The 23,643-nt window shown below is 55.5% G+C and overlaps 2 protein-coding genes across 8 annotated transcripts in view; both read left to right on the top strand.

The window, feature by feature from the left end:
• SLC12A4 (solute carrier family 12 member 4) overlaps positions 1-19,209 on the top strand; it is a 24,736-nt gene extending 5,527 nt beyond the window's left edge. For 3 of the 6 annotated variants that reach the window (XM_032283787.1, XM_032283784.1, XM_032283789.1), the window contains 22 exons: positions 1,732-1,863; positions 5,611-5,757; positions 5,859-5,913; positions 8,712-8,842; positions 11,052-11,293; positions 11,440-11,654; positions 12,177-12,341; positions 12,421-12,519; positions 12,818-12,875; positions 13,036-13,210; positions 13,607-13,725; positions 15,393-15,491; positions 15,742-15,861; positions 16,105-16,209; positions 16,453-16,621; positions 16,926-17,121; positions 17,230-17,399; positions 17,484-17,615; positions 17,694-17,801; positions 18,012-18,196; positions 18,324-18,457; positions 18,606-19,208. In XM_032283787.1, coding sequence (XP_032139678.1) covers positions 1,732-1,863; positions 5,611-5,757; positions 5,859-5,913; positions 8,712-8,842; positions 11,052-11,293; positions 11,440-11,654; positions 12,177-12,341; positions 12,421-12,519; positions 12,818-12,875; positions 13,036-13,210; positions 13,607-13,725; positions 15,393-15,491; positions 15,742-15,861; positions 16,105-16,209; positions 16,453-16,621; positions 16,926-17,121; positions 17,230-17,399; positions 17,484-17,615; positions 17,694-17,801; positions 18,012-18,196; positions 18,324-18,457; positions 18,606-18,697 — 3,048 coding nt within the window. In that variant the 3' untranslated portion in view covers positions 18,698-19,208. The other 3 variants (XM_032283783.1, XM_032283786.1, XM_032283788.1) reach the window with 3 other exon arrangements.
• On the top strand, positions 19,169-23,643 carry LCAT (lecithin-cholesterol acyltransferase). 2 transcript variants are annotated; one of them, XM_032283790.1, is made up of 6 exons: positions 19,169-19,590; positions 20,288-20,444; positions 20,522-20,637; positions 20,732-20,827; positions 20,908-21,132; positions 23,041-23,643. In XM_032283790.1, the coding sequence occupies exons 1-6, from the start codon at positions 19,437-19,439 to the stop codon at positions 23,619-23,621; spliced, it is 1,329 nt and encodes a 442-aa protein (XP_032139681.1). In that variant the 5' UTR covers positions 19,169-19,436; the 3' UTR covers positions 23,622-23,643. The 2 variants fall into 2 exon arrangements, with proteins under 2 accessions (XP_032139681.1, XP_032139682.1); XM_032283791.1 differs by having other exon boundaries at positions 19,384-19,590; positions 20,311-20,444.

The following is a 23,643-nucleotide window of genomic DNA, read 5'->3' as shown; positions in this document are numbered from 1 at the left end:
TCTCTGTCTCACTCCTCTTGTCTCTTGTTGTCTTCCGGGTTCTCATGGCAGCTAGGCTGCAGTTCCCTTGGCCCTTTTAGTTGAAGCTGCCTTCCCAGAGGCTACTGACAACCCCACCCCCATTGCTGCCTCCAGGGCTGTTCACCTCTGACTTCCTTACAACCCCTCAGCAAGGAAACACCAGTTCAGGATTTCCCAACTCAGGATTTCTCCTCTTCCCTCCACTCCTGGTTCTTCTCCAAGTCTGTGGTTCTTCGCTCTCCCATGGATTCTTCCTTGTCTTTCTTGGTTGGTTCTTCCAACTCTGTCCCCTTCTAGTTCACTGAGGCCTGGTCCTTTCCACTGGATCTGCTCCCACTTCTACATTTGCAGCTTTAGGGTATCCCTCTCTGGAAAGATTCTCAAATATTTGTCTCTGTACTTAAGTGTTATCTTTTTCAGACTCATGCTAAGCAGTGAGATTTGGATTTAAGATGTGGTTTAAGCTCCTTTAAGCTCTTAAACTCTGACCCACACATTCAGCCACTGCATGGCTAAATAATGGAGACTCCTCAATCTCTCTCTCTCTCTCTTTTTTTTTTTTTTTTTTGTTTTGTTTTGAGACAGAGTCTCACTCTTCACCCCAGGCTGGGCTGGAGTGCAGTGACACGAACTTGGCTCATTGCAATCTCCACCTCCAAAGCTCTGATTCTCCTGTCTCAGCCTCCCAAGTAGCTGGGATTACAGGTGCCCACCACCACGCCTGGCTACTTTTTGTATTTTTAGTAGAGACAGGGTTTCACCATGTTGGCCAGGCTGTTCTTGAACTCCTGACCTCTATCGATCCTCTTCCCTCGGACTTTCAAAGTGCTGGAATTACCACTGTGAGCCACAGCATCCAGCTGAGCCTCCTCATTTTCCACATGCCCCAAAGGGCCCTCATCTGTCCTTCTCAGGCCAAAGCAACTATTCCCTGTGGGTAGGTCAGAAGGGAGCTGACAGAGTGGGAAAGGCTAAATGTGGGCAGGCGAAAGGTGGAGGCACAGCACTGAGAAGGCTGCAGGAGGAGGGATCATCACCTAGACACTGGGGGGGCTGGGGAGCCTGAGCCTTGGGAGGCCTCCTAACCTGGGAAAGCAGCAAGGTTCTGCAGTGAAGGCCTTGGCCCAGCCCTACCTGAGGATGGGCTGAAAGGTCAGGATCCCATCTCTGCAATTGATGTGGGTACTTGCAGGACTGGGATCAGGGAAGACCCTCCAGGGAGATGAGGGTTTGGGCAGACAAGAGACTTCACTTGTCCCAGACATTGTTCTTTTGCCCTCTTTGGGTCCCTGAGGTGACTAGGGTGGCGTTTTTGTGGGGAGGGTAGATGTGAGTCCTGGAGATGCAGCCATAGCTGGGAGATCACCAGGCAGAGCAGGCAAGATAAGTATGCCATTGCCCACCTGCCAGTCGTGTTCTGCCCGCCCTCTCTCCCCTGAGGCAGGTAGTTTTCACAAATGGGCTGGCAGAGATTGCAGCCAAGGTGAAGCAGAGAAAAGCAGCCACGGGGCTGGGCCTTTGAGTGCCACGTGCTGAGGTGTGGTGCCCACACCTGCTCAGTTGGATGGTTTGGGCTTCCCCAGGGAAGAACTGGGATCAGGCCCAGGCCTGCCTCAGGGCTTGGAACAGGGCCAGGGACCAGGCAGCTGGCTACACACAACTGGCGCCTGCTTGGCCCAATGCCATCTTGCCCTGTGGCTCTGTTTACAGGAAGAACTGGACATCCGCCCAAAGGTATCATCTCTTCTGGGCAAGCTTGTCAGCTACACCAACCTCACCCAAGGCGCCAAGGAGCATGAGGAGGCTGAGAGTGGGGAGGGCACCCGCCGGAGGGCAGCCGAGGTGAGCTGGTTGGGGCAGCAGAGGGGCCATACCTGAGAAGACAGACAAAACACCATAGAATTGGCTGTTTCCCCACATGGTGGTGAGCACCCCATGGGAAGTGGGTGCGAAGCATGGTGAGCAGGGAGGATGGGCACTGAATGCCTTGGCTCAGGAGGCTTCAAGAAGCAAGCTAATGAGAATCTCCCCAGAGGCAGAGAGCCAGGGAGGCCCTCAGTAATGACAGTGGGAGCCACAGCTGCCTGTACTCAGCCCTTACTGTTTGTGAGGCGCCACAGCAGGCAGTGAGCCTGGGTTCTCACATGTCATCCGCACAACAAAACTGAGACCTGATGCTACTATTGTCCTTGCTTTTCGGATGAGGAGGCAGGGTCAGGGACATTAGGGAACTTGTCTAAGGTGACTCAGTGAGACAAGATCACTGTGTAATGCTGGAAGATGGGTTTGTGGATTTTATGGGAGACAGATTTGTGGGATATGTAACTATGCAAAATGCCAGATCAATGACATTGTGTGAGGGTGGCTAAGGGTGTTACCCTCGGAGCCAGGAACCAGGTTGTCTCTTGGAGGCCATACAATCTAGAGCAAGGCACAAACCCTCCTGCCACTCGCAGTGTTGGCCTGAGGCTCCATTGGCAGAACCCTCCAACGACCCCCTGGGTTCCTTGAATGCCAGGGTTGGGGGACGAGTACATGGATCGGAGCCTGCTGCTGCCTTGTGAGGCTTCCCTGTCCTTCTTTTTGGTCACAAATCCAGTTCTCTGGCCCTTCAGCCCTCCTCTCTTTAGGGTGACTGTTTAGCCTGGCTCCTCTGTGTCATGGAACTCAGTATAGCTGAGGGCTGGGGATTTTTGTACATTTTTGGTTTGGAGGTAAGGGACCTTCCCTCTCTACATACTAACTCCCTGAGGTTTGGAAAGCAGTGGTGTTTGGGGAGGAGCTGAGGTCTGGCACTGGCTTTAGTATTCTTGGAGGTCAGCACAAGCAGAAGGAGCTCCTGGCTGGGATAAGCCAGGCCTCCAGCCTCACCTGCTCCAGAGATTTGGGGCTTGCTGGGGTGGGGCCAGCAGAGACGGTAGACCCTGCTGAAGCGTGCCTCTGACCTTGCCCTTCAGGGAGGCAAACCAGCCCACACTTCAGAGAGGGCAGCTGATACCTTGAGGTGGCACAGACCTGACCCTGACCCTGTCCAGCCACGTGTGATTTTGTTGGCATGTTCTGGACTAGACAGCAGAGAACCCTAATTAACGTCTGGCTATCTCTGTCCAGCACTGCAGGGGTGTCTCAGCATCTGAGAGTGCTGCCCACAGTGGGTGATGGGATCCTTAGGTCACAGCCTCATCCCTGTCCCTTCAGGCCAAGCCAGGGGGCTGGTGGCTGGGAATGAAGAGGCCCCCTAAGAAAGGCTGGTGCACATCTCAGCAGGAGTTTGGGAGGGATGCCTGGGCCGGAGAAGGCCCATCCTTCCTTGGCCCAATGGAACCCGTGAGGATGCTTAGCTTATTCAGCTTACCTGGCCTCAGGGTAAGGAGGAGAGAGGGTGGCTGGGTGTCCTAGCTCCAGTGGTTTTTTTCATGGAAGAAGGATGAGCCTGGCTAAGTCTTTAAGGAGTCAGTAGGAAGCTAGGGATCTGGGGCTGCTAAGCTGTGGTCCTCACCCAGGGCAGCCCTGAGCAGGGGCCTTGGGAAAGGAAAGCTTGAAGCAGGAAGGGTGGGTCTCCGACCAGACCACTCCAAGACCCAAAGCAGCCTCTCCCCAGTAGCTGCTCCAGCTCCAGTTCCAGCCTGATGACCTCCTGAGGCTGCCAGAGGTTATTTGGGGATGCAGAAAGCATTTCCGGCCCGCCCTGCCCTTTCCCACACTGCCCTTTTCTCAGAGTGACTCAGCCTGGGATGGGGGTGGGACTGGGAGCTCTTGCTGACACTATTCGGTGGGTGGCATCCTCTGAGAAGGGCTCAGACAAAGCCCAGAAAAGAGGGATCCATCCCCTGCACTGCTCCTCAAACAAATGGTTGAGGAGCCATTTGTTTTTGCTGAGGCTCTTCTCAAGTCCTTTAGGTGGCTCACAGGTCCTGCCCCAGGCCAGGACCCTTCAGGAGGGGCATTAAGGAGCTTGTCTAAGGTGACTGAGCTAGACAGGATCACGGCCATGGAGTTCTTTTCTCTCTAGCTTCAGGGCAGCACTGGCACTGTCTTCGGGGGCTTCCGTGTACCCTCTCCCTGAATGATTTTCACTAATCCAGTCCTTTGGCTCAGTGAGGAGGCTTTGCTGGGGCTCCGGTGGAAGCTGTCGGTATCACTGCGAAGGCTGCGCTCTTGGGGGTCCAGTGTCTCAAGAAGATGTCAGCCAGCCTGTGTGCTCTCAGCCTCTGCCCTGGCCTCCTGGCTGGCCCCTACTTTGTTCTGAGATGAGAAAACCTGCCTGGATTTGTACATTAGATCTTCCTCACCTGCCCTACAGCCTGAGTACTTTCCCTGTAGGATTTTTCCAACAGGATGTCCCAGGGGCTTCCAAAGCACCACTCACTGGGTTCAGAAGCACCTTTTGGGTACCTGCAGGTCCTGCTGGTGATAGAACCATAAACAAGCCAAGTCTGCCCTAATATGGTCACAAAACATAACAAGTACAGTCTGTTACCATGACCCGTAGTAACCACTGTGGTAGGGAATATCAGATGCCTAAAGAATGTAGAAGGGAGGACTGACGCTACCTCCGGCAACCTGGGGACATCTTCCTGGCAGAGGTTGACAGTTAAACCTCCTGAAGCCGGGCACAGTGGCTCACGCCTGTAATCCCAGCACTTCGGGAGGCCAAGGCAGGTGGATCACCTGAGGTCGGGAGTTCAAGACCAGCCTGACCAACATGGTGAAACCCTGTCTTAAAAAAAAAAAAAAAGAAACTCCACTTAAAAACAAACCACCACCAACAACAAAAACAGTTAAACCTCCTGAAAGTCTCACTGTAGAGGAGTTTGTCAAGCTGTGAGGCAGGGCTGACTCTCCCAGGCAGAGTCCAGCACATTCTCAGGTTTGCAGAATCTGAGGAACCCATGTGGTCAGGGACTGGGGCTAATAAAAGAGGTGATGGGACACATCTGGTGGCCCAAGCCAAGGAGTCTGGACTGTACACTGGATTACAAGACAACACAGAGGGTTTTCAGCATGGGCGATGAGATTGGACTTGCTTTCAGAGACCTACCCTAGCAGCAGAGTGGGCTGGAGTGTGGAGAGGTTGACAGGCTCAGGAGGGCACCACCCAGGTGCCCCAGGTTCAAGGGACTAAGGCTGGGACAAAGCAGGCTGATATCAGGGCAGTAGGGAGACAGACTGGGTAGGAGTTGATGTCTACCAGGACTGTAGTTGGGTTGAGGAGAGGGAGGGCCAGGGTCAACTTCTTGGACTTTGGCTTATGTGACTTAGGGCCTGCTAGGTGAGAAGGTGGAGATGTGAGACAAACCCCTCTTTCTAAAAGTTTAACAGGAGAGAGAAGGGAAGAAGGCAGTACCTTGAGAGAGAGTTAAGTTTCCAAAGCTTACTGTGGGGTTTTAAAAAGAATCAGGTTTTACACCTTCCAAGATCCAACTGTCTTCCTATATGTAAGTCAGTAGCGACATCCTGGCTGTCATGCCTAACTACTGTGTTCCCTGAGGCCCCACTGGGGAAGGGGGCTGCTGAGTGACGAGGGCTGACCCTCCATGGTTCATCCCTCTGATGCTCTGTTCACCCCCTCCCTTCATGTCTGCACAGGCGCCCAGCATGGGCACCCTCATGGGGGTGTACCTGCCCTGCCTGCAGAATATCTTCGGGGTTATCCTCTTCCTACGGCTGACCTGGATGGTGGGCACGGCCGGTGTGCTGCAGGCCCTCCTCATCGTGCTCATCTGCTGCTGCTGTGTGAGTGTCCTGGTGTGGCTGGGGTGGGCTGGGCATGGGTCACGGCTGTCCCCACAGAGCCCACCCAGCTGAGCCGCTCACCCCGGCCCTCCTTCCCACAGACCCTGCTGACGGCCATCTCCATGAGCGCCATCGCCACCAATGGTGTGGTTCCAGGTCAGTGAGCACAACCCAAGGCCTGGTGGAGGAGAAAAGGGCCCAGACTCTGCCTTGACCTGCCTGGGAACCCCCATAGCTCAACCCTGCCCCAAGCAGTTCTGTAGTGGGGTCCTAGTCCCTGATGCTAGGACAGTGTCCACTTAGGAGCATCCCTGCTTGACAGAGTTGGAGAGTGCTGTTGGGTTTTTGTTAGTATAAAAGCAATACCAAGAAGAAAGGGCAATGTATGTTTACCATAAGAGGATTTGAAAGTGCAGAAAAGTGTAGAATGGAAAATCAAGAGCACCCATAATCCCACAATCCTGAGATCATTACTATTTGCCTTTTGATATATATAGGTCTTAGGGTCTTATGAAATATTGCACATGCACACTCTATGTAAATTACATGTATATATCTGTATTTCCCAAAAGTATATGTGTGGTATATATACATATGCATGTATGTGTATATGTTTACGTGTATACATGTGTGTGTATGTTTCCCAAGTGTTGAAAATGGTTTTTTGATTTTTGGTTTTTGTTTTTTTTTTCTGAGACAGAGTCTTGCTCTGTCACCCAGGCTGGACTGTAGTGGCATGATCTCAGCTCACTGCAACCTCTGCTTCCCAGATTTAAACAATTCTTTTTTCCTTTCTTTCTTCTTTTTTTGAGATGGAGTTTCACTCTTGTTGCCTAGGCTGGAGTGCAATGGCTTGATCTCGGCTCACCGCAACCTCCATCTCCCAGGTTCAAGCAATTCTCCTGCCTCACCCTCCCAAGTAGCTGGGATCACAGGCATGTGCTATTACGCATGGCTAATTTTGTATTTTTAGTAGAGATGGGGTTTCTCCACATTGGTCAGGCTGGTCTCGAACTCCTGACCTCAGGTGATCCGCCTGCCTTGGCCTCCCAAAGTGATGGGATTACAGGCGTGAGCCACCTCGGTCAGCAGTTTAAGCAATTCTAAGGGATGTTGATGCCTCAGCATCCAGAGTAGCTGGGATTACAGGTGCCTACCACATTTTTGTATTGTTAGTAGAGACAGGGTTTCACCACGTTGGGCAGGATGGTCTTGAACTCCTGACCTTAAGTGATCCACCCACCTCTGCCTCTCAGAGTACTGGGATTACAGATGTGAACTGCTGCACCCTTCCAAAAATGGTTTTTTGAAAACGGGATTCTTTCTCTATGGTACACCATAACCTAATTAATGTGATTATTCTCTAGCCTGTGGGTTCCACTTTTTCACCAAGGTGTACCTTGTTGTCATGAATATCCTTGAACATGAATCTTTGTTCATGCCCCAGCAGTTCCCTTAGGAGAGGGTCCTGGAGATGGATTACAGCATGAAAAAGACTTTTTATTTATTTATTTATTTTATTTTGAAACAGAGTCTCTGTTGCCCAGGCTGAAGTGCAGTGGTACGATCTCAGCTCAGGGTTCAATCGAATCTCCTGCCTCAGCCTCCAGAGTAGCTGGGATTACAGCCATGCACCACCACGCTCAGCTAAGTTTTGTATTTTTAGTAGAGACAAGGTTTCACCATGTTGGCCAGGCTGGTCTCGAACTCCTGACCTCAAGTGACCTGCCTGCTTCGGCCTCCCAAAGTGCTGAGATTATAGGCGCAAGCCACTGTGCCCAGCTGACTTTTTTTTTTTTTTTTTTTTTTTTTGTTGAGATAGAGTCTCTCTCTGTCGCCAAGCTAGAGTGCAGTGGCATGATCTTGGCTCACTGCAGCCTCCACCTCCTGGGTTCAAGCCATTCTCCTCCTGCCTCAGCCTCCCATGTAGCTAGGACTACAGGCGTAGGCCACCACACCCAGCTAATTTTTTGTATTTTAGTAGATATGGGGTTTCACCGTGTTGCCCAGGCTGGTCACAAACTCCTGAGCTCAAGCAATCTGCCTGCCTCCGCCTCCCAAAGTGCTTGTATTATAGACGTGAGCCACCATGCCTGGCCTTTTTTTTTTTAATTTATATTTTTATAATTTCCTTATTTTAGTAGAGACGGGTCTCACCTTGTTGCCCAGACTGGTCTGGAACTCCTGAGCTCAAGCAATCCACTTACCCCAGCCTCCCAAAATGCTGGGACTACAGGCATGAGCCACTATGTGCCTGGCCAAGACTGACCCTTTTTTTTTTTTCCTGGTAACTGACAAAACAAAGACTGACTCTTTATAAGAACTTCTTGATCCCTGTTCCCAGATTTTCACCAGAGACATTGTGTCAGCAGCAAATACAACCAGCAACATGAGACGACTCCTGTCTCCCTGTGCTTGTCACCCTGGGGCCCAGTGATGACTCTCTGAGCCTTGCAAGGGTGTTAGGCTTTGATAGAAGCAGAGACTCTGGGCAGAAGCCCTGGACACTCGTGGCAGGCCCTGTGCTGGGCCTTAGGGGCAAAAGATTGGATGAGACACAGTCCCTGCTGTGGTCTGGAGGGGTCAGACTAACAAAGGCACAGGCCTCAGAAGGGTGAGGTGGGCTGAGATGGGACATACCCAGCCGGAGGAGGCCGTGGATCGCATGCAGGGAGTTGGAGGACAGTGGCCACTCAGCCACTGCTGCAGACTAGAACTGCCCCAGCAAAGCAGTCATTTCCCTGGGCCATACTGGACATTCGAGTCACATGGGGATAGGATCAAATGCCAGCCTGGCTGCTTACCCGCCCTGCAGGTCTCCCAGCCCTTCTATGCATCCATAAATGGGAAAAGCAGTCCTTGTCCCTCTGGGTGGTTGTGAGGGCTTGTTACAGGGAAACCCCTTGAAGAAGAACCAGCCTTGACCTGTGCATACTTTCCTTTCTCTGCTGTAGCTGGGGGCTCCTATTTCATGATCTCCCGCTCACTGGGGCCAGAATTTGGAGGTGCTGTGGGCCTGTGCTTCTACCTGGGAACGACATTCGCAGCAGCCATGTACATCCTGGGGGCCATCGAGATCCTGCTGGTGAGTCAGGCTGAGCCCTGGCCAACTCTGGTCATGTCCAAACAGTCCCTTTGGACTCCAAACAGAGGCCCAGGCTGTTTATTCCCCCTCACCTCTGGCCAAGGTCTGGGCGTTATAAAGTAGGAGGCCTCTTTGAGAGACAAAGACCTTTGCTCAGGGCAGTCTTCCTTTCGCTTCCATGCCAGTTTGGGCCAGGCAGGGAAGAGGCCTAGCTGCCTTCACCTCGGCCCTGGATGTTCCATCCACCTGGGTACCATCGCATCCATGGCAAGGGTTCCATGAACTTGTATTTGGCTCAGTGACAGATCTTGATGGTGATGCAGACTTCCTTCTGAGCTTGTGTGGGCTCTGGCCAGCTCTGTGTCCCCCAGGGACCTGTCCCAGGGCACTTCAGATCCAGCTTCTCATCCTTCAATCAGGGTAAGCAGCCACAGGACCCTGCTGGAGGTCAGTGCTCCCTCCGTGAGCCCCATGGGAGCTGTCTCAGCCTCAGCTTCTCATTCCCCACTGAACTGCCGCAGCAGTGGGAGAAGAGGAAGAGGAGCTGCGGGAGGCACAGGGTGACAGGTGTCCGCCCCTGGGGATCTAGAGAGTACGAGATACTTAGAGGGGCTGCCTAGTTGTTCTTGCCTCCAGGTCCTCTACCTGCAGCATGGATCCTGTACCTGGATCTTCTGATTTTGGGGGATTTTGGTTTGTTTTCATTTCTCATATTCCTTCTACATTTGTTATTTGGGATTTGTCCCTTCTATTTATTTATTCAGCCACGTCATTATATCTGTATGGACTTCTGGATATTTACTTTATTCTTGGGTTGTAAACCAATACTATCATTATTTATTTTGTTGCTTAAACTGTTCCACTTTGCTATTTAATGATTCAGGTTGGCATCTATGTCTGGATCCCTTTTGTTTGCTTGTTTTCAAATAACAGCTTTATTAACATAAAATTTACATACCATGCAATGCCCATGCCAATTTACATACCATCGAAAGTGTACAATTCAGTGTTTTATAGTATATTCACAGAGTTGTGCAGTCCATTTCAGAACATTTTCATCACCCCAAGAACCCCCATTACCAGTCACTCTCCATTCCCCGCCAGCCCCGGCAACCACGAATCTGCTTTCTGCCTTGGGATTTGCCTATTCTGGACATTTCATATAAACAGAATCATACAATATGTTGCCTTTTTTGACTGGCTTCTTTTAGGTACTCTTATTTTTTCTCTTTCTTTTTTTTTTTTTGAGACTGAGTCTCACTCTGTTGCCTAAGCTGGAGTGCAGTTGTGCAATCACAGCTCACTGCAACCTCTGCCTCCTGGGTTCAAGCGATCCTCCTGCCTCACTCTCCTAAGTAGCTGGGATTATAGGTGCACCCCACCATGTCCAGCTAAGTTTTTACATTTTAGTAAAGACAAGGTTTCACCATGTTGCCCAGGGTGGTCTCAACTCCTGAGCTCAGGCAGTCTGCCTGCCTCAGCCTCCCACAGTGCTGGGATTACAGGTGTGAGCCACACACCAGGCCTATTCATTTTTTGAGACAGGGTCTCACTCTGTCGCCCAGACTGGAGTGCAGTGGTGTGATCTGTGCTCATCGCAACCACCGCCACTGAGGCTGAAGTGATTCTCCTGCCTCAGCTTCCCTGGTATCTGGGATTACAGGTGTGCAAGACTACTGCCAGCCTAATTTTTGTATTTTTAGTAGAGACAGGGTTTCACCATGTTGGCCAGTCTGGTTTTGAACTCCTGACCTCAAGTGATCCACCGCGTTGACCTCCCAGAGTGCTGGGATTACAAGCGTGAGCCACTGCACCCAGCCTATTTTTTAATTTTTTGAGACAGAATCTCCCTCTGGCACCCAGGCTAGAGTGCAGTGGTGTGATCTCTGCTCACTGCAACCTCCGCTTCCTGGGCTCAAGCAATTCTCCTGCCTCAATCTCCCAAGTAGCTAACAATTACAGGCATGCACCATCATGCCCAGCTAATTTTTGTATTTTTAGTAAAGACGGGGTTTCTCCATGTTAGCCAGGCTGGTCATGAACTCCTTACCTTAAGTGATCCACCCACTTTATCCTTCCAAATTGCTGGGATTACAGGTGTGAGCCACTGCACCTGGCCTCTTTCAGGTACTCTTAAAAAAAAAACCAAAATAATGAGTTTCACTTTCCAAATAAGAGAAAACCCTCCTTACCTATCTTCTTATTTCAGACCTACATTGCCCCACCAGCTGCCATTTTTTACCCAACGGGTGCTCATGACACGTCGAGTGCCACTTTGAACAATATGCGTGTGTATGGGACCATTTTCCTGATCTTCATGACCCTGGTGGTGTTTGTGGGGGTCAAGTATGTGAACAAATTTGCCTCGCTCTTCCTGGCCTGTGTGATCATCTCCATCCTCTCCATCTATGCTGGGGGCATCAAGTCTATTTTTGACCCTCCCGTGTTTCCGTAAGTAACCCAGGAATTTATCTGGGCATTGCATGGACATCCCTCCCATGTAACCAGCCTTTGATGCCCCAGATTGCAGAGACTGCAGGGTGGGCACAGGCTGGGACCTTGAGCTGAGCAGGTGCCAATGCTTCTGTCCCTCACAGGGTATGCATGCTGGGCAACAGGACCCTGTCCCGGGACCAGTTTGATGTCTGTGCCAAGACAGCTGTGGTGGACAACGAGACAGTGGCCACCCAGCTATGGAGTTTCTTCTGTCATAGCCCCAACCTTACCACCGACTCCTGTGACCCCTACTTCCTGGTTAACAATGTGACCGAGATCCCTGGCATCCCCGGGGCAGCTGCTGGTGTGCTCCAAGGTGGGTCCACCCTCCTGTCCTCCTGCTCTTGAGCCCACAGGCTGAGCAGGGGCTCAGAGCACAGAGCTGTCCTTGTGTGGCCAGCTTGGGAATGGGGGCAGGACTGGCTGCCTTCCCAGCCCAGCAGTGTCCTCTCAGCCTGGCTCCTGGCAGCCGAGTTTGGGGTGAGCAGAGCCTGTCTGGCCAGCGTCCCAGGCCTGCAGTCACCCGTCTTTCCCAGCCACCAGCCCCTGAACCTGCCTGGGGACGTTCCCACAGGATCCATAAAGGGCCTCTGTCTGCGAGGCAGGCAATGGGGGGCTCTGGGTGATGGTGGTTCAGCCACCTTTTTCTGTTGACTTTTGGCCGGGCAGCTCCTTCCCTGTGGTCAGGGAAGCCCTGTGGCTGGAGCTGTAGTCCGTGGGCTGAAGCTGTCCCCTGAGTCCCTAAAGCTTCCCTGCATCTGCAGCCGCCGGCTAGCCTGCCCCAAACTGCCCAGGGTAGTGGGGGGTGGCTGTGGTGGTGACGCGGCTCCCCCTGCAGAAAACCTGTGGAGCGCCTACCTGGAAAAGGGTGACATCGTGGAGAAGCATGGGCTGCCCTCTGCAGATGCCCCGAGCCTGAAGGAGAGCTTGCCTCTGTATGTGGTGGCTGACATCGCCACATCCTTCACCGTGCTGGTCGGCATCTTCTTCCCTTCTGTAACAGGTGAGCCCCGCCTGCCCACCCACCCAGCCCTGTCCCCAATCCCAGTGATCCCCTGAGGGAGTCTCATCTGTTTTTGGAGGCATCATGGCTGGCTCAAACCGCTCTGGGGACCTCCGTGATGCCCAGAAGTCCATCCCAGTAGGGACCATTCTGGCCATCATTACAACTTCCCTCGTGTGTATCCTTTCCCAGGCCTGGGGCAGGTGGGGTGGAGGACAGAAGGCACTTGGCCTGTGTAAGTCACCAGGTGGCATGCACAGACACCCCACACACTCATATAGCTCCCCTTCTCATGCACACACACAAACACACTCACACACACACACACACACACACACACACACACACACACACACATACACCATGAGATCCCCAGCTGTAGATATCCCAGTGGTCTATGGCTGGGGTGGAGTCACGTGGTCCTGTTTGGGGACCGTGGAGTGGCAGAGGCCGAGCTTTCCTTGACGCCGCTGCAGACTTCAGCAGTGTGGTTCTCTTTGGCGCCTGCATCGAGGGTGTGGTTCTCCGGGACAAGTGAGTGAGCTGGGACCCTCCCTGTAGCAGCAGCTCAGCTTTGGCCTGCCCTTACACCAGGCCCCAACCCCATGGGTGGTCCTTAGGCTGCTGGCTGCCCTTGGTGGTCTGTGCCGTCCTTCTGGAACCCTAACATCCTTCACTCTGGTGGCCCCTGCAGGTACGGGGATGGTGTCAGCAGGAACTTGGTGGTGGGCACACTGTCCTGGCCTTCACCCTGGGTCATCGTCATCGGCTCCTTCTTTTCAACCTGTGGCGCTGGCCTCCAGAGCCTCACGGGGGCACCACGCCTGTTGCAGGCCATTGCCAAGGACAACATCATCCCCTTCCTCCGGGTGAGCCCCTCTGCACTCCCCCAGGGCCTGGCTGCTCCCGGGCCCTCGCCCGGCTGGGGAGAGAGATAGGGAACACAGAGATAGGACGTCCTGCCTTCAGTAACCCCTGGGCCAGGCACTGTCCAGAGGAACTACTGAGAACTGTCCTGGGCCTGGCACTGTCCTGGGCCTGGAGTTGTCTAGACCCAGAATCTTCATGGCCTGTTTAAGACTCATCTAAAGGAGAGAGGCTTGGCAAGGTGGAGTCAGGGTGACTGGTGACACTCACGTGGATAGGCACAGGGGTAGCCTGATCCCCCGAGGAGGGCTGTGGGAGTGAAGGAGGCCAGGCTGGGTCCTGGGGCCCAACGTGTGGAATGGGGATGACAGGACCAGCTTCTTTCCTGATGCATGCAGGTGTTTGGCCACGGGAAGGTGAATGGTGAACCCACATGGGCACTCCTCCTGACAGCACTCATCGCCGAGCTGGGCATCCTCATCGCCTCCCTTGACATGGTGGCCCCCATCCTATCCATGTGAGCTGGGGCTGGGCAGGGCAGAGGGATGGTCTGGGAAAGGCTCCCTGAAACCCAGCACCTCCCCATGGCTGTGTCTGGTGTTGGGGCGCAGCTGGGAGATGTGGCCTGGCATGGCTCAGCCCACCCCTGCATTTAGGAGCAGGTTGGCACCTATGCCAAAGCTATAAAGTGACCAACAGGTTCACACATCCATGAGAGAGCCCCCAGAGCAGGTGGCCAGGAGACCTCCCCCATGACAGGGCGAGCACCACATCCCTCATACCTCCATGAAGCCACTACTGCCCCCTCCATCTGTTTTTTTTTGTTTGTTTGGTTTTGTTTTGTTTTGTTTTGTTTTGTTTTGTTTTGTTTTTGAGACGGAGTTTTGCTTTTGTTGCCCAGGCTGGAGTGCAATCTTGGCTCACTGCAACCTCCGCCTCCAGGGTTCAAGCAACTCTCCTACCTCAGACTCCCGAGTAGCTGGGGCTACAGGCGCCTGCCACCATGCCCAACTAATTTTTTGTATTTTTAGTAGAGATGGGGTTTCATCATCTTGGCCAGGCTGGTGTCGAACTCCTGATGTCAGGGGATCCACTGGCCTTGCTCTCCCAAAGTGCTGGGATTACAGATGTGAGCCACCGTGCCCAGCCCATCCATTTCAAAGTCATTTGCTTTTAACATTCTAGAATCAGCCAGGCAATTCTGCGTGCCAGTGGATTGCAGGGAGTGGCCAGCACATGGAGACTCCCAGGGTCCCCGAGGCAGCGCCTGTTTGGTTGCAGTGTTCACCTCTACCTAGTCTGGGGTCCTCGCCCACCCTGCTCTGTGACCAATGCTCCTTCTTGCTTGTGTGGTTATGAACGGCCTCCCCTTCCCTGCCCCCTCAGCCTGCAGACCTGGCAGGGCCCTGTCTCCCTGAGCAGCCTCTGCCCTAGCTACAGCCAGGCCTGCTGGAGCCAGCATCCTCTCATTCCCCTACCCCATCCCTGCCCCTCACATAAGTGCACAGCTGAAACTGGCCATAGCCGTCTTGGGTAGTGACCCCTCATGCCCAAGCCAGAGGCTACATCTCAGCCTTTATCTCAGGCCTCCTGCTGGCAGCGCCTGAAGGGACTCATACCATCTCCCCCTCATGGGAGCCCCTGCCCCCTGACATGCCCCATGTGGGTTCTCCTGCCTTCCTGTGCACCCATCCTCAGCTGCCCACCCAGAGGGCTCACACAGCCGGCCCTGCCCGCGCCTCAGACTCCCATACCCACCGCATGGTCTCTTAAGTGTCTGACTGGGTGCATTCAAATGGTCCGCTTCATCCTCCATCCTCCCCTTCATGCCTGGCAGCCCCTCATCTAGCTAGTTGCCCAGGCCAGAGTCCCAAGTGTGGCCCAGAGTCTCCAGGCAGAGCTCTTCCCGCCACCCAGCACCACCCTCTTCAGCTCTACCCCGTTACTCCCCTTCCCACCTCCTCCATGGGCGAACCCTCACCCATCCTCAGTGATCTGGCTCCAAGGACACCCCCAGCATAGTTTCATCGCCTCAGACCATGGAAGTGGGGGCAATGAGGTTGAGAAGAGCTGGCCGAGCCAGGCAGGGTGGGTCACGCCCCATTTCTGGGCCAGGCCCAGCCTGACATCAAATCCCTGGCTGCCGAGGAGGCTGCTCTGTGCCAACCACCCCCTGTGCCGCAGGTTCTTTCTGATGTGCTACCTGTTCGTGAACCTGGCCTGTGCGGTGCAGACCCTGTTGAGGACCCCCAACTGGCGGCCCCGGTTCAAGTACTATCACTGGTGAGCCACGCCTCTGACATGGGAGGCCTTGGGGAGGCCAGGAGCCTCATTCTGGATGAGGCTTGGGCTTCCTGGGCAGGTAGCTCTTGATGAAATACTGTGGGGAGGGAGATTATGGGGCTGGGGGAGCTGGACCTGTCTCCCACCCAGTATATGACCTGGGATGTGACAGAGCCGCCAGGACATGGGCCAGGCTGTTCCCTGGGACCCTCCTGGTCCTGCCCTGATTCTGCCCTCCCCTCTGGCCCAGGGCGCTGTCCTTCCTGGGCATGAGCCTCTGCCTGGCCCTTATGTTCGTCTCCTCCTGGTACTATGCCCTGGTGGCCATGCTCATCGCCGGCATGATCTACAAGTACATCGAGTACCAAGGGTGAGTAAACGGCTGCCACCTGGCCTATGCCTACAGTCTGCACAGCCTTGAGGGGGCCCAGCCAAGCAGGTGGTCTGATGTGGGAGTGGGTAGGGAGCTGGGTCACTGTGGATGCCAGGACTCAGGAATATGACTCAGGGCCCCTGGGTGGTCTTGGAGGGCAGAACACCTCCACCTCGCATCCACATAGACAGAATCCCCTGGGCGGCACCTGGGGCTCACCAGCTGCTGTGGAATCTGCAGGGCTGAGAAGGAGTGGGGCGACGGGATCCGAGGCCTGTCCCTGAGCGCTGCCCGCTATGCACTGCTGCGGCTTGAAGAGGGGCCTCCTCACACCAAGAACTGGCGGTGAGTTCCCACCAGACCCTGGCCAGGGAACACAGGTTCTTAAGGGACACTGTCAGGGACAGAGGGTTGAGAGGTGCCAGCTCCCCTTCCCAGTCTGGGTTCCCTGTCCTGGGCTGCTAGGGGCACCCTCCTGGGCCATGCTACCCAAACCCACAGGGACCATGACCCGAGAAGGGAAGAAGAGGAGGGGCTCCCTGGAAAGGCCAGCCCTGGTCTCAGGCTCCCCGCACCTGGCCACCACAGGCCGCAGCTGCTGGTACTGCTGAAGCTCGACGAGGACCTGCATGTGAAGTATCCACGGCTCCTCACCTTTGCCTCCCAGCTCAAGGCCGGCAAGGGCCTGACCATTGTTGGCTCTGTTATCCAGGGCAGCTTCTTGGAGAGCTATGGCGAGGCCCAGGCCGCTGAGCAGGTGCCTGTTTCGGGGGATGAGAGCTGAACTGGACTATAGGGGTCTGGATTGCACCTGGCATGAAGGGGAGGGGCCCAATCTTGCCCAGGGTGGCTGGCGGGGCAGCCAGCACTGCTGTACCTGAGAGCTGGCACAAGGGGTAGCTGGCAGTCCCATCTTGAAAACTTGGCCTCCGGGTGAGCAGCTTGTTGCCCCCAGGCCCCCCTCCACCCCAAAGTCGTTTTGTTCCCGAAGGGCCTTAGGAGGGAGCCCAGCAGAAGGGAAGCTGATGGCCTCCCCTCGGCCCCGGGTATGTTCCCCACAGACAATCAAGAACATGATGGAGATTGAGAAGGTGAAGGGTTTCTGCCAGGTGGTGGTGGCCAGCAAGGTACGGGAGGGGCTGGCCCACCTCATCCAGTCCTGTGGGCTAGGCGGCATGCGGCATAACTCCGTCGTGCTGGGCTGGCCCTACGGCTGGCGACAGAGCGAGGACCCCCGTGCCTGGAAGACCTTCATTGGTGTGTGAGGGCCTGAGGCCTGGGCTGGGACTGGTGGGCAGGGGTGAAGTGAGGTGGCAGTGGCCAAAGGGCCACAGGTTGGTGGTCAACTGTGCCTGTCCTCCCCAGACACCGTGCGCTGTACCACAGCTGCCCACCTGGCCCTGCTCGTGCCCAAGAACATTGCTTTCTACCCCAGCAACCATGAGCGCTACATGGAGGGTCACATAGACGTGTGGTGGATCGTGCATGATGGTGGCATGCTCATGCTTCTGCCTTTCCTGCTGCGCCAGCATAAGGTGGGCCGGGGGTGGGGTTGGGTGAGAGGGGCTGGGCCCTTGGAGAAGCTCTGACCAAACCGCCCACCCGGTCCCTTGCCTCAGGTCTGGAGGAAGTGCCGGATGCGCATCTTCACAGTGGCCCAGATGGACGACAACAGCATCCAGATGAAGAAGGACCTGGCTGTCTTCCTGTACCATCTGCGTCTTGAGGCCGAGGTGGAGGTGGTAGAGATGGTGAGCCCCCTGCCCTGCCCTGGCCCCTGGATACCATGTCCCATGCAACTGGGTCTTCACAGCCTACCTTGTCCCCAGCATAACAGTGACATCTCTGCATATACCTACGAGCGGACGCTGATGATGGAGCAGCGGTCACAGATGCTGCGACAGATGAGACTGACGAAGACTGAGCGAGAACGAGAAGTCAGTGCCCTTCTTGGTTCAAGCCAGGGTGGGTGGCAGGGTCAGGCCTTTGGAGACCCTATGGTGGGTCCAGAGGAATCAGAATGACTCAGCACAGCCCCACCCAAGCCAGTGCCCATTTCCTGGAAGCAGGGTGGTCACATTGGGTCAGTCATGCTGCCATCCCCCTTTTCCTATGGCACCAAGGCTACCTCCTTTGATTGTCGCTAGGCCCAGCTGGTCAAGGACCGGCACTCGGCCCTGCGGCTGGAGGGCCTGTACTCGGACGAGGAAGATGAGTCTGCAGTGGGGGCTGATAAGATCCAGATGACATGGACCAGGGACAAGTACATGACTGAGCCCTGGGACCCCAGCCACACCCCTGACAATTTCCGGGAGCTGGTGCATATTAAGCCGTAAGTGCAGCAAAAACAGACCCCGCTGCGCTGGAATCTAGGGGCAAAGGTGGGGTGGGGCAGAGAAGTTGTGTTAGGTGGGCCAGGGTGGCTCATGGTGACCTGTGACTGGCTACACTACATGTAGGGACCAATCCAACGTACGGCGTATGCACACCGCTGTGAAGCTCAATGAAGTCATTGTCACGCGCTCCCACGATGCCCGCCTGGTTCTGCTAAACATGCCTGGCCCACCCAAGAACAGTGAAGGTGACGAAAACTGTATCCCTTTGTGGAGAGGCAGGCAGTGGGGAGGTAGACAGTGTGGGAGGTCAGGCCAGCAGCTCCTCTACCAGGCACCCCTGGGTGGGTGTGGTTGCCTGGTTGCCTCTTGGTCTTGGTGCTGCCTCCTTGACCCGAGGCCCTGCAGACATGGAGTTCCTCGAGGTGCTGACTGAGGGCCTTGAGCGAGTGCTGTTGGTGCGCGGTGGTGGCCGTGAAGTCATCACCATCTACTCCTGAGCCCAGTGTCATCTCGTGGCCCGGAGTGGAGGTCGCGGCTGGGATATCACAAGCTGTGGTCTGGGGTAACAGCCTCCTCCCAGCACCCACCTGCCAGCTCTGCTTGCCTGGCCCTGTCCTGGACCCAGCTTTGTTAGGTCTCCTTGGAAACGAGGTCTGGGCCTCTGGAGATGGATCCGAGGTCCTGTGGGACTCTGGGAGGTTTGGGGACTTTACCATCTAGCACCCCAGTAGGCCTGTCCTGGCCAGAGAAGACTGGTGGGGGCCGAGTGGGGTTTGAAGGTAGCTGGCCCAGCCCAGCCCAGCCCAGGAGCGCTATTTATTGCATATTTATTGTTTGGACGTCACCATCAGAGACGAAGGGAAGGGTAGCCAGGGAGGGGGTCCAGCCTAGCCGCCTGCAGGAAGATCTGGCTCAGTCTACTACTGGCAGGGCCCCCCACCAAGCTGAGCCGAATGGAAACAGCGAGCTGAGGCCTGACTTTTTCAATAAAACATTGTGTATTCTGGGCCTCCCGCTGCTGCGGCTCTGTTTCCCCTGGCGCCAAGAGAAGAAGGCGGAACTGATTCCAGGCCTAGAGCCGGCCCCTGAGGCTGTGCCCCTTTCCGGCAATCTCTGGCCACCACCACCCCCACTGGCCAGGCTGTCCCTCCCACTGGCCCTAGGGCCCCTCCCACCCCCACACCAGATAAGGCCAGCCCAGTGCTGCTTCCTCTGGCAGTAGGCTCCAGGGCTGGAATGGGGCCGCCTGGCTCCCCATGGCAGTGGGTGCCGCTGCTGCTGGGGCTGCTGCTCCCTCCTGCCGCCCCCTTCTGGCTCTTCAATGTGCTCTTCCCCCCGCACACCACGCCCAAGGCTGAGCTCAGTAACCACACACGGCCTGTCATCCTCGGTAAGCCCCCGCCAGGCCCCTGATGCACTGCGCCAGCAGCTGACCCAAAGCCCTTCTGTCCTGTTTAAGCCCCTGTACCTGCTTCAATGTGGGGAGGGGCCAAAAGCTTGTCCAGTAGAGGAATGACCCTCCCTTCTCCCCCAGTGCTTTGTCTCTCAGTTGCCTACCCCAGGGGGGCGGAGTGGGGGATGGGGTGTGCCTGAGGTTTTGGCTGGGGCATCACAAGCTGTGGTCAGCCATAGCCACACCAGACTTTGGGCCAAGCCCCACCACTCCTTCCTTGGCCCCCACCCACCAAAGACAAGATGCCCAGCCTAGGGACAGCGAGCAGGAAAGGCCCATCCATGCCCGGCCCTCCTAGGCCCAGCCCCCACACCCCTAGACCTATCTGTTCCCACCTTGGACTTTGGCAATAAAGGAGTTTTGCCAGGATGGGTGTTTACTCTGTAGAGGGAGAGGTCAGTGGCCTTGACCCCAGCACCTTCCCTTCCTCGGGAAAGCCTGGGCTTTGGCTACTAGGGGGACAGCAGGGAGAGGGAATATGAGCAGGGGAGGGTAAGTGTGCTTTGTACGTGGGGGTTGAGGGGTTGAGAGAGTGGGAGGTGGGGGGCAGGTCTGGTCACTGCAGCATCTGGGGTGACCGGGGTAAGGGTCACGGGGAGAATCCAGAGTCCAGAGTGAGGGCCGCTGCTCACAGTGCCCGGCTGCCTGGGGAATCAGCTAGAAGCCAAGCTGGACAAACCAGATGTGGTGAACTGGATGTGCTACCGCAAGACAGAGGACTTCTTCACCATCTGGCTGGATCTTAACATGTTCCTACCCCTCGGAGTAGACTGCTGGATCGATAACACCAGGTATAGCCATGTGCTCCACCCCAGCCCCCACATGCTGCCCCTTGGCTACTGGCTGCTGAGTGGCACCTCACCCCTAGGGTTGTCTACAACCGGAGCTCCGGCCTTGTGTCCAACGCCCCTGGCGTCCAGATCCGTGTCCCTGGCTTTGGCAAGACCTACTCTGTGGAGTATCTGGACAGCAGCAAGCTGGCAGGTGTGTGTCAGAGGGCAGGGCCGGGGCTCCAGGCTGGGGTGCTGGCCCGCAGCAGGCATGGCCCGAGCTCCCAGTGCCGCTGCCTCCCCCACAGGGTACCTGCACACGCTGGTACAGAACCTCGTCAACAATGGCTACGTTCGGGATGAGACCGTGCGCGCTGCCCCCTATGATTGGCGGCTGGAGCCTGGTGAGTCTCTGCCGAGGACAGGCTTGGGGCTGGACAGGTGGCCCCGCCCCAGCTGCCCTGACCCCTTCCACCCACTTCAGGCCAGCAGGAGGAGTACTACCACAAGCTCTCTGGGCTGGTGGAGGAGATGCATGCTGCCTATGGGAAGCCTGTCTTCCTCATTGGCCACAGCCTCGGCTGCCTACACTTGCTCTATTTCCTGCTGCGCCAGCCCCAGGCCTGGAAGGACCGCTTCATCGATGGCTTCATCTCTCTTGGGGCTCCCTGGGGTGGCTCCATCAAGCCCATGCTGGTCTTGGCCTCAGGTGAGAGGGCCTTGATCACTTAGGCCCAAAGAGCGGAGGGTGGTGAGACGAAGCTGATCCTGGCCCTGCCCTCACTGCGGCTCCTGCTCACAGTGGCCTCTGGGGGTGTTGTCTACCACCCCTGGACCGGCAAGCTTGCTGTCACTGGCCCCCAGAGCAGTGACCCTGGCCTGAGCAATTAGGGTGGCTCCTTCCAGAGTCTGTGTCAGTGATGGCAAAGGGGCAGTGAACACTGAAAGGAAGAAAACCCCAGCTCTCTGCCCCCAGGTTTGTTCCTTGTAGCCCCAGAACCTGCCTACCTGGCCCTTGCCTGCCTTCCACTTGCATGAGTGCCTTTGCCCAGGGATGTGCTTTACTGAGGATGGATCTGCCAGAGCTAGGGCCAGACCCTCAGAGCCCCGCCTGCCCTTCCCTAGGGTGTGGCACCAGGGCCCAGCACTGACACAGCTACCACCTACTCCCTACCCGCTGTACCCTGGGAGCTGGCTCACAGTCTGGAGAGAGAAACACTCATCAGACACCACCAATAAACATCAAACACCATCTCATTTCCCCCTTCCTGGACCACAACTCTGTGACCCCCATTGCAGCACAAGCCACACAAGTAGCAGAGAGACACATGCCCAAGGGAGAACAGCTAGCACACCCCCAGCATCCCCACACCCCCCAGTGTCCCCACACCCCCCCAGCATCCCCACACACCCCCACTGTGCCACACATCCCCACCGTGCCACACCCCCCACCATCCCCACACCCCAGTCCTCAGGAAGCCCCACCTGCCTTTTTTTAAGATAGGGTCTCTGTCACCCAAGCTGGTGTGCAGTGGCACAATCATAGCTGCAACCTTAATCTCCTTAGCTCAAGCAATCCTCCTGCCTCAGCCTCCTGGGTAGCTGAGACTATCGGCATGCACCACCACACCTACCTAATTTATTTTTATTTTTTAGTAGAGATGAGGTGCTGCTGTGTTGCCCAGACTGGTCTAACTCCTGAGCTTGTGATCTTCCTGTCTCAGCCTCCCAAAGTGTCGGATTACAGGCGTGAGCCACTGTGCTGGGCTCTTGCCCTTTTAAAAAATATTTACTTGTTTATTTATTTTGAGATGGAATCTCGCTCTGTTGCCCAGGCTGCAGTACAGTGGCACAATCTCAGCTCACTGCAACCTCTGCTTCCCGGGTTCAAGTGATTCTCCTGCCTCAGCCTCATGAGTATCTGGGATCACATGCATGCGCCACCATGCCTGGTTAATTTTTGTATTTTTAGTAGAGACAGGGATTCACCATGTTAGCCAGGCTAGTCTCAAACTTCTGACCTCAAGTCATCTGCCCGCCTCAGCCTCCCAAAGTGCTGGGATTATAGGCATGAGCCACTGCGCCCAGCCCTATTTATTTTTTAAGCTGGGGTCTCACCCTGTCACCCAGGCTACAGTGCAGTGGCGTAATCATAGTTCACTGTAACCTCAAATTCCTGGACTCAAGCAATCGTCCTGCCTTTGCCTCCTCCATAGCCAGGACTAGAGGTGCACTCCACTATGCCCAGCTGATTTTTTTTTTTTAATTTTGTATAGACAGGGTCTCACTACGTTGCCCAGACTGGTCTTGGACTCCTGGCCTCAAGTGGTCCTCCTGCCTCAGCCTCCCTAAGTGCTGGGATTAGAGGGGTGAGCCTTGGCACCTGCCCCTGCCCTCCTTTTGAAGCCCTACAGCTCCACCCAACAGAGGTGCCATCAGGGCTTCTCATTGAATAAGCCCACATTGAGCATCACTGAATATCAGGCCTGCTCAAGTCTGTAGCTTAGAGTTTGTGTCTAGATTGGGCAGGGACAAGATGGAGTATCTGGCTGAATCTACAATCAGCAGGTTGTGGGCCAGGACTGGCTCCCTGTCCCACCTTGCTCCATATCCACAGGTGACAACCAGGGCATCCCCATCATGTCCAGCATCAAGCTGAAAGAGGAGCAGCGCATAACGACGACCTCCCCTTGGATGTTTCCCTCTCGCATGGCATGGCCTGAGGACCATGTGTTCATTTCCACACCCAGCTTCAACTACACAGGCCGGGACTTCCAGCGCTTCTTTGCAGACCTCCACTTTGAGGAAGGCTGGTACATGTGGCTGCAGTCACGTGACCTCCTGGCAGGTCTCCCAGCACCTGGCGTGGAAGTATACTGTCTTTACGGCGTGGGCCTGCCCACACCCCGCACTTATATCTACGACCACGGCTTCCCCTACACAGACCCTGTGGGTGAGCTCTATGAGGATGGTGATGACACGGTGGCCACGCGCAGCACTGAGCTCTGTGGCCTCTGGCGGGGCCGCCAGTCACAGCCTGTGCACCTGCTGCCCCTGCACGGGATACAGCACCTCAACATGGTCTTCAGCAACCAGACCCTGGAGCACATCAATGCCATCCTGCTGGGTGCCTACCGCCAGGATCCCCCTGCGTCCCCGATGGTCATGACCAGCCCAGAGCCCCCACCCCCTGAATAAAGACTTTCCTTTCCTGCTGTAA

Source organism: Sapajus apella, unplaced genomic scaffold (genome assembly GCF_009761245.1).
Source record: "Sapajus apella isolate SASKATOON/1434 unplaced genomic scaffold, GSC_monkey_1.0 scaffold15, whole genome shotgun sequence".
NCBI classification, from domain to species: domain Eukaryota; kingdom Metazoa; phylum Chordata; class Mammalia; order Primates; family Cebidae; genus Sapajus; species Sapajus apella.
This window is presented reverse-complemented; position numbering and strand designations above follow the sequence as displayed.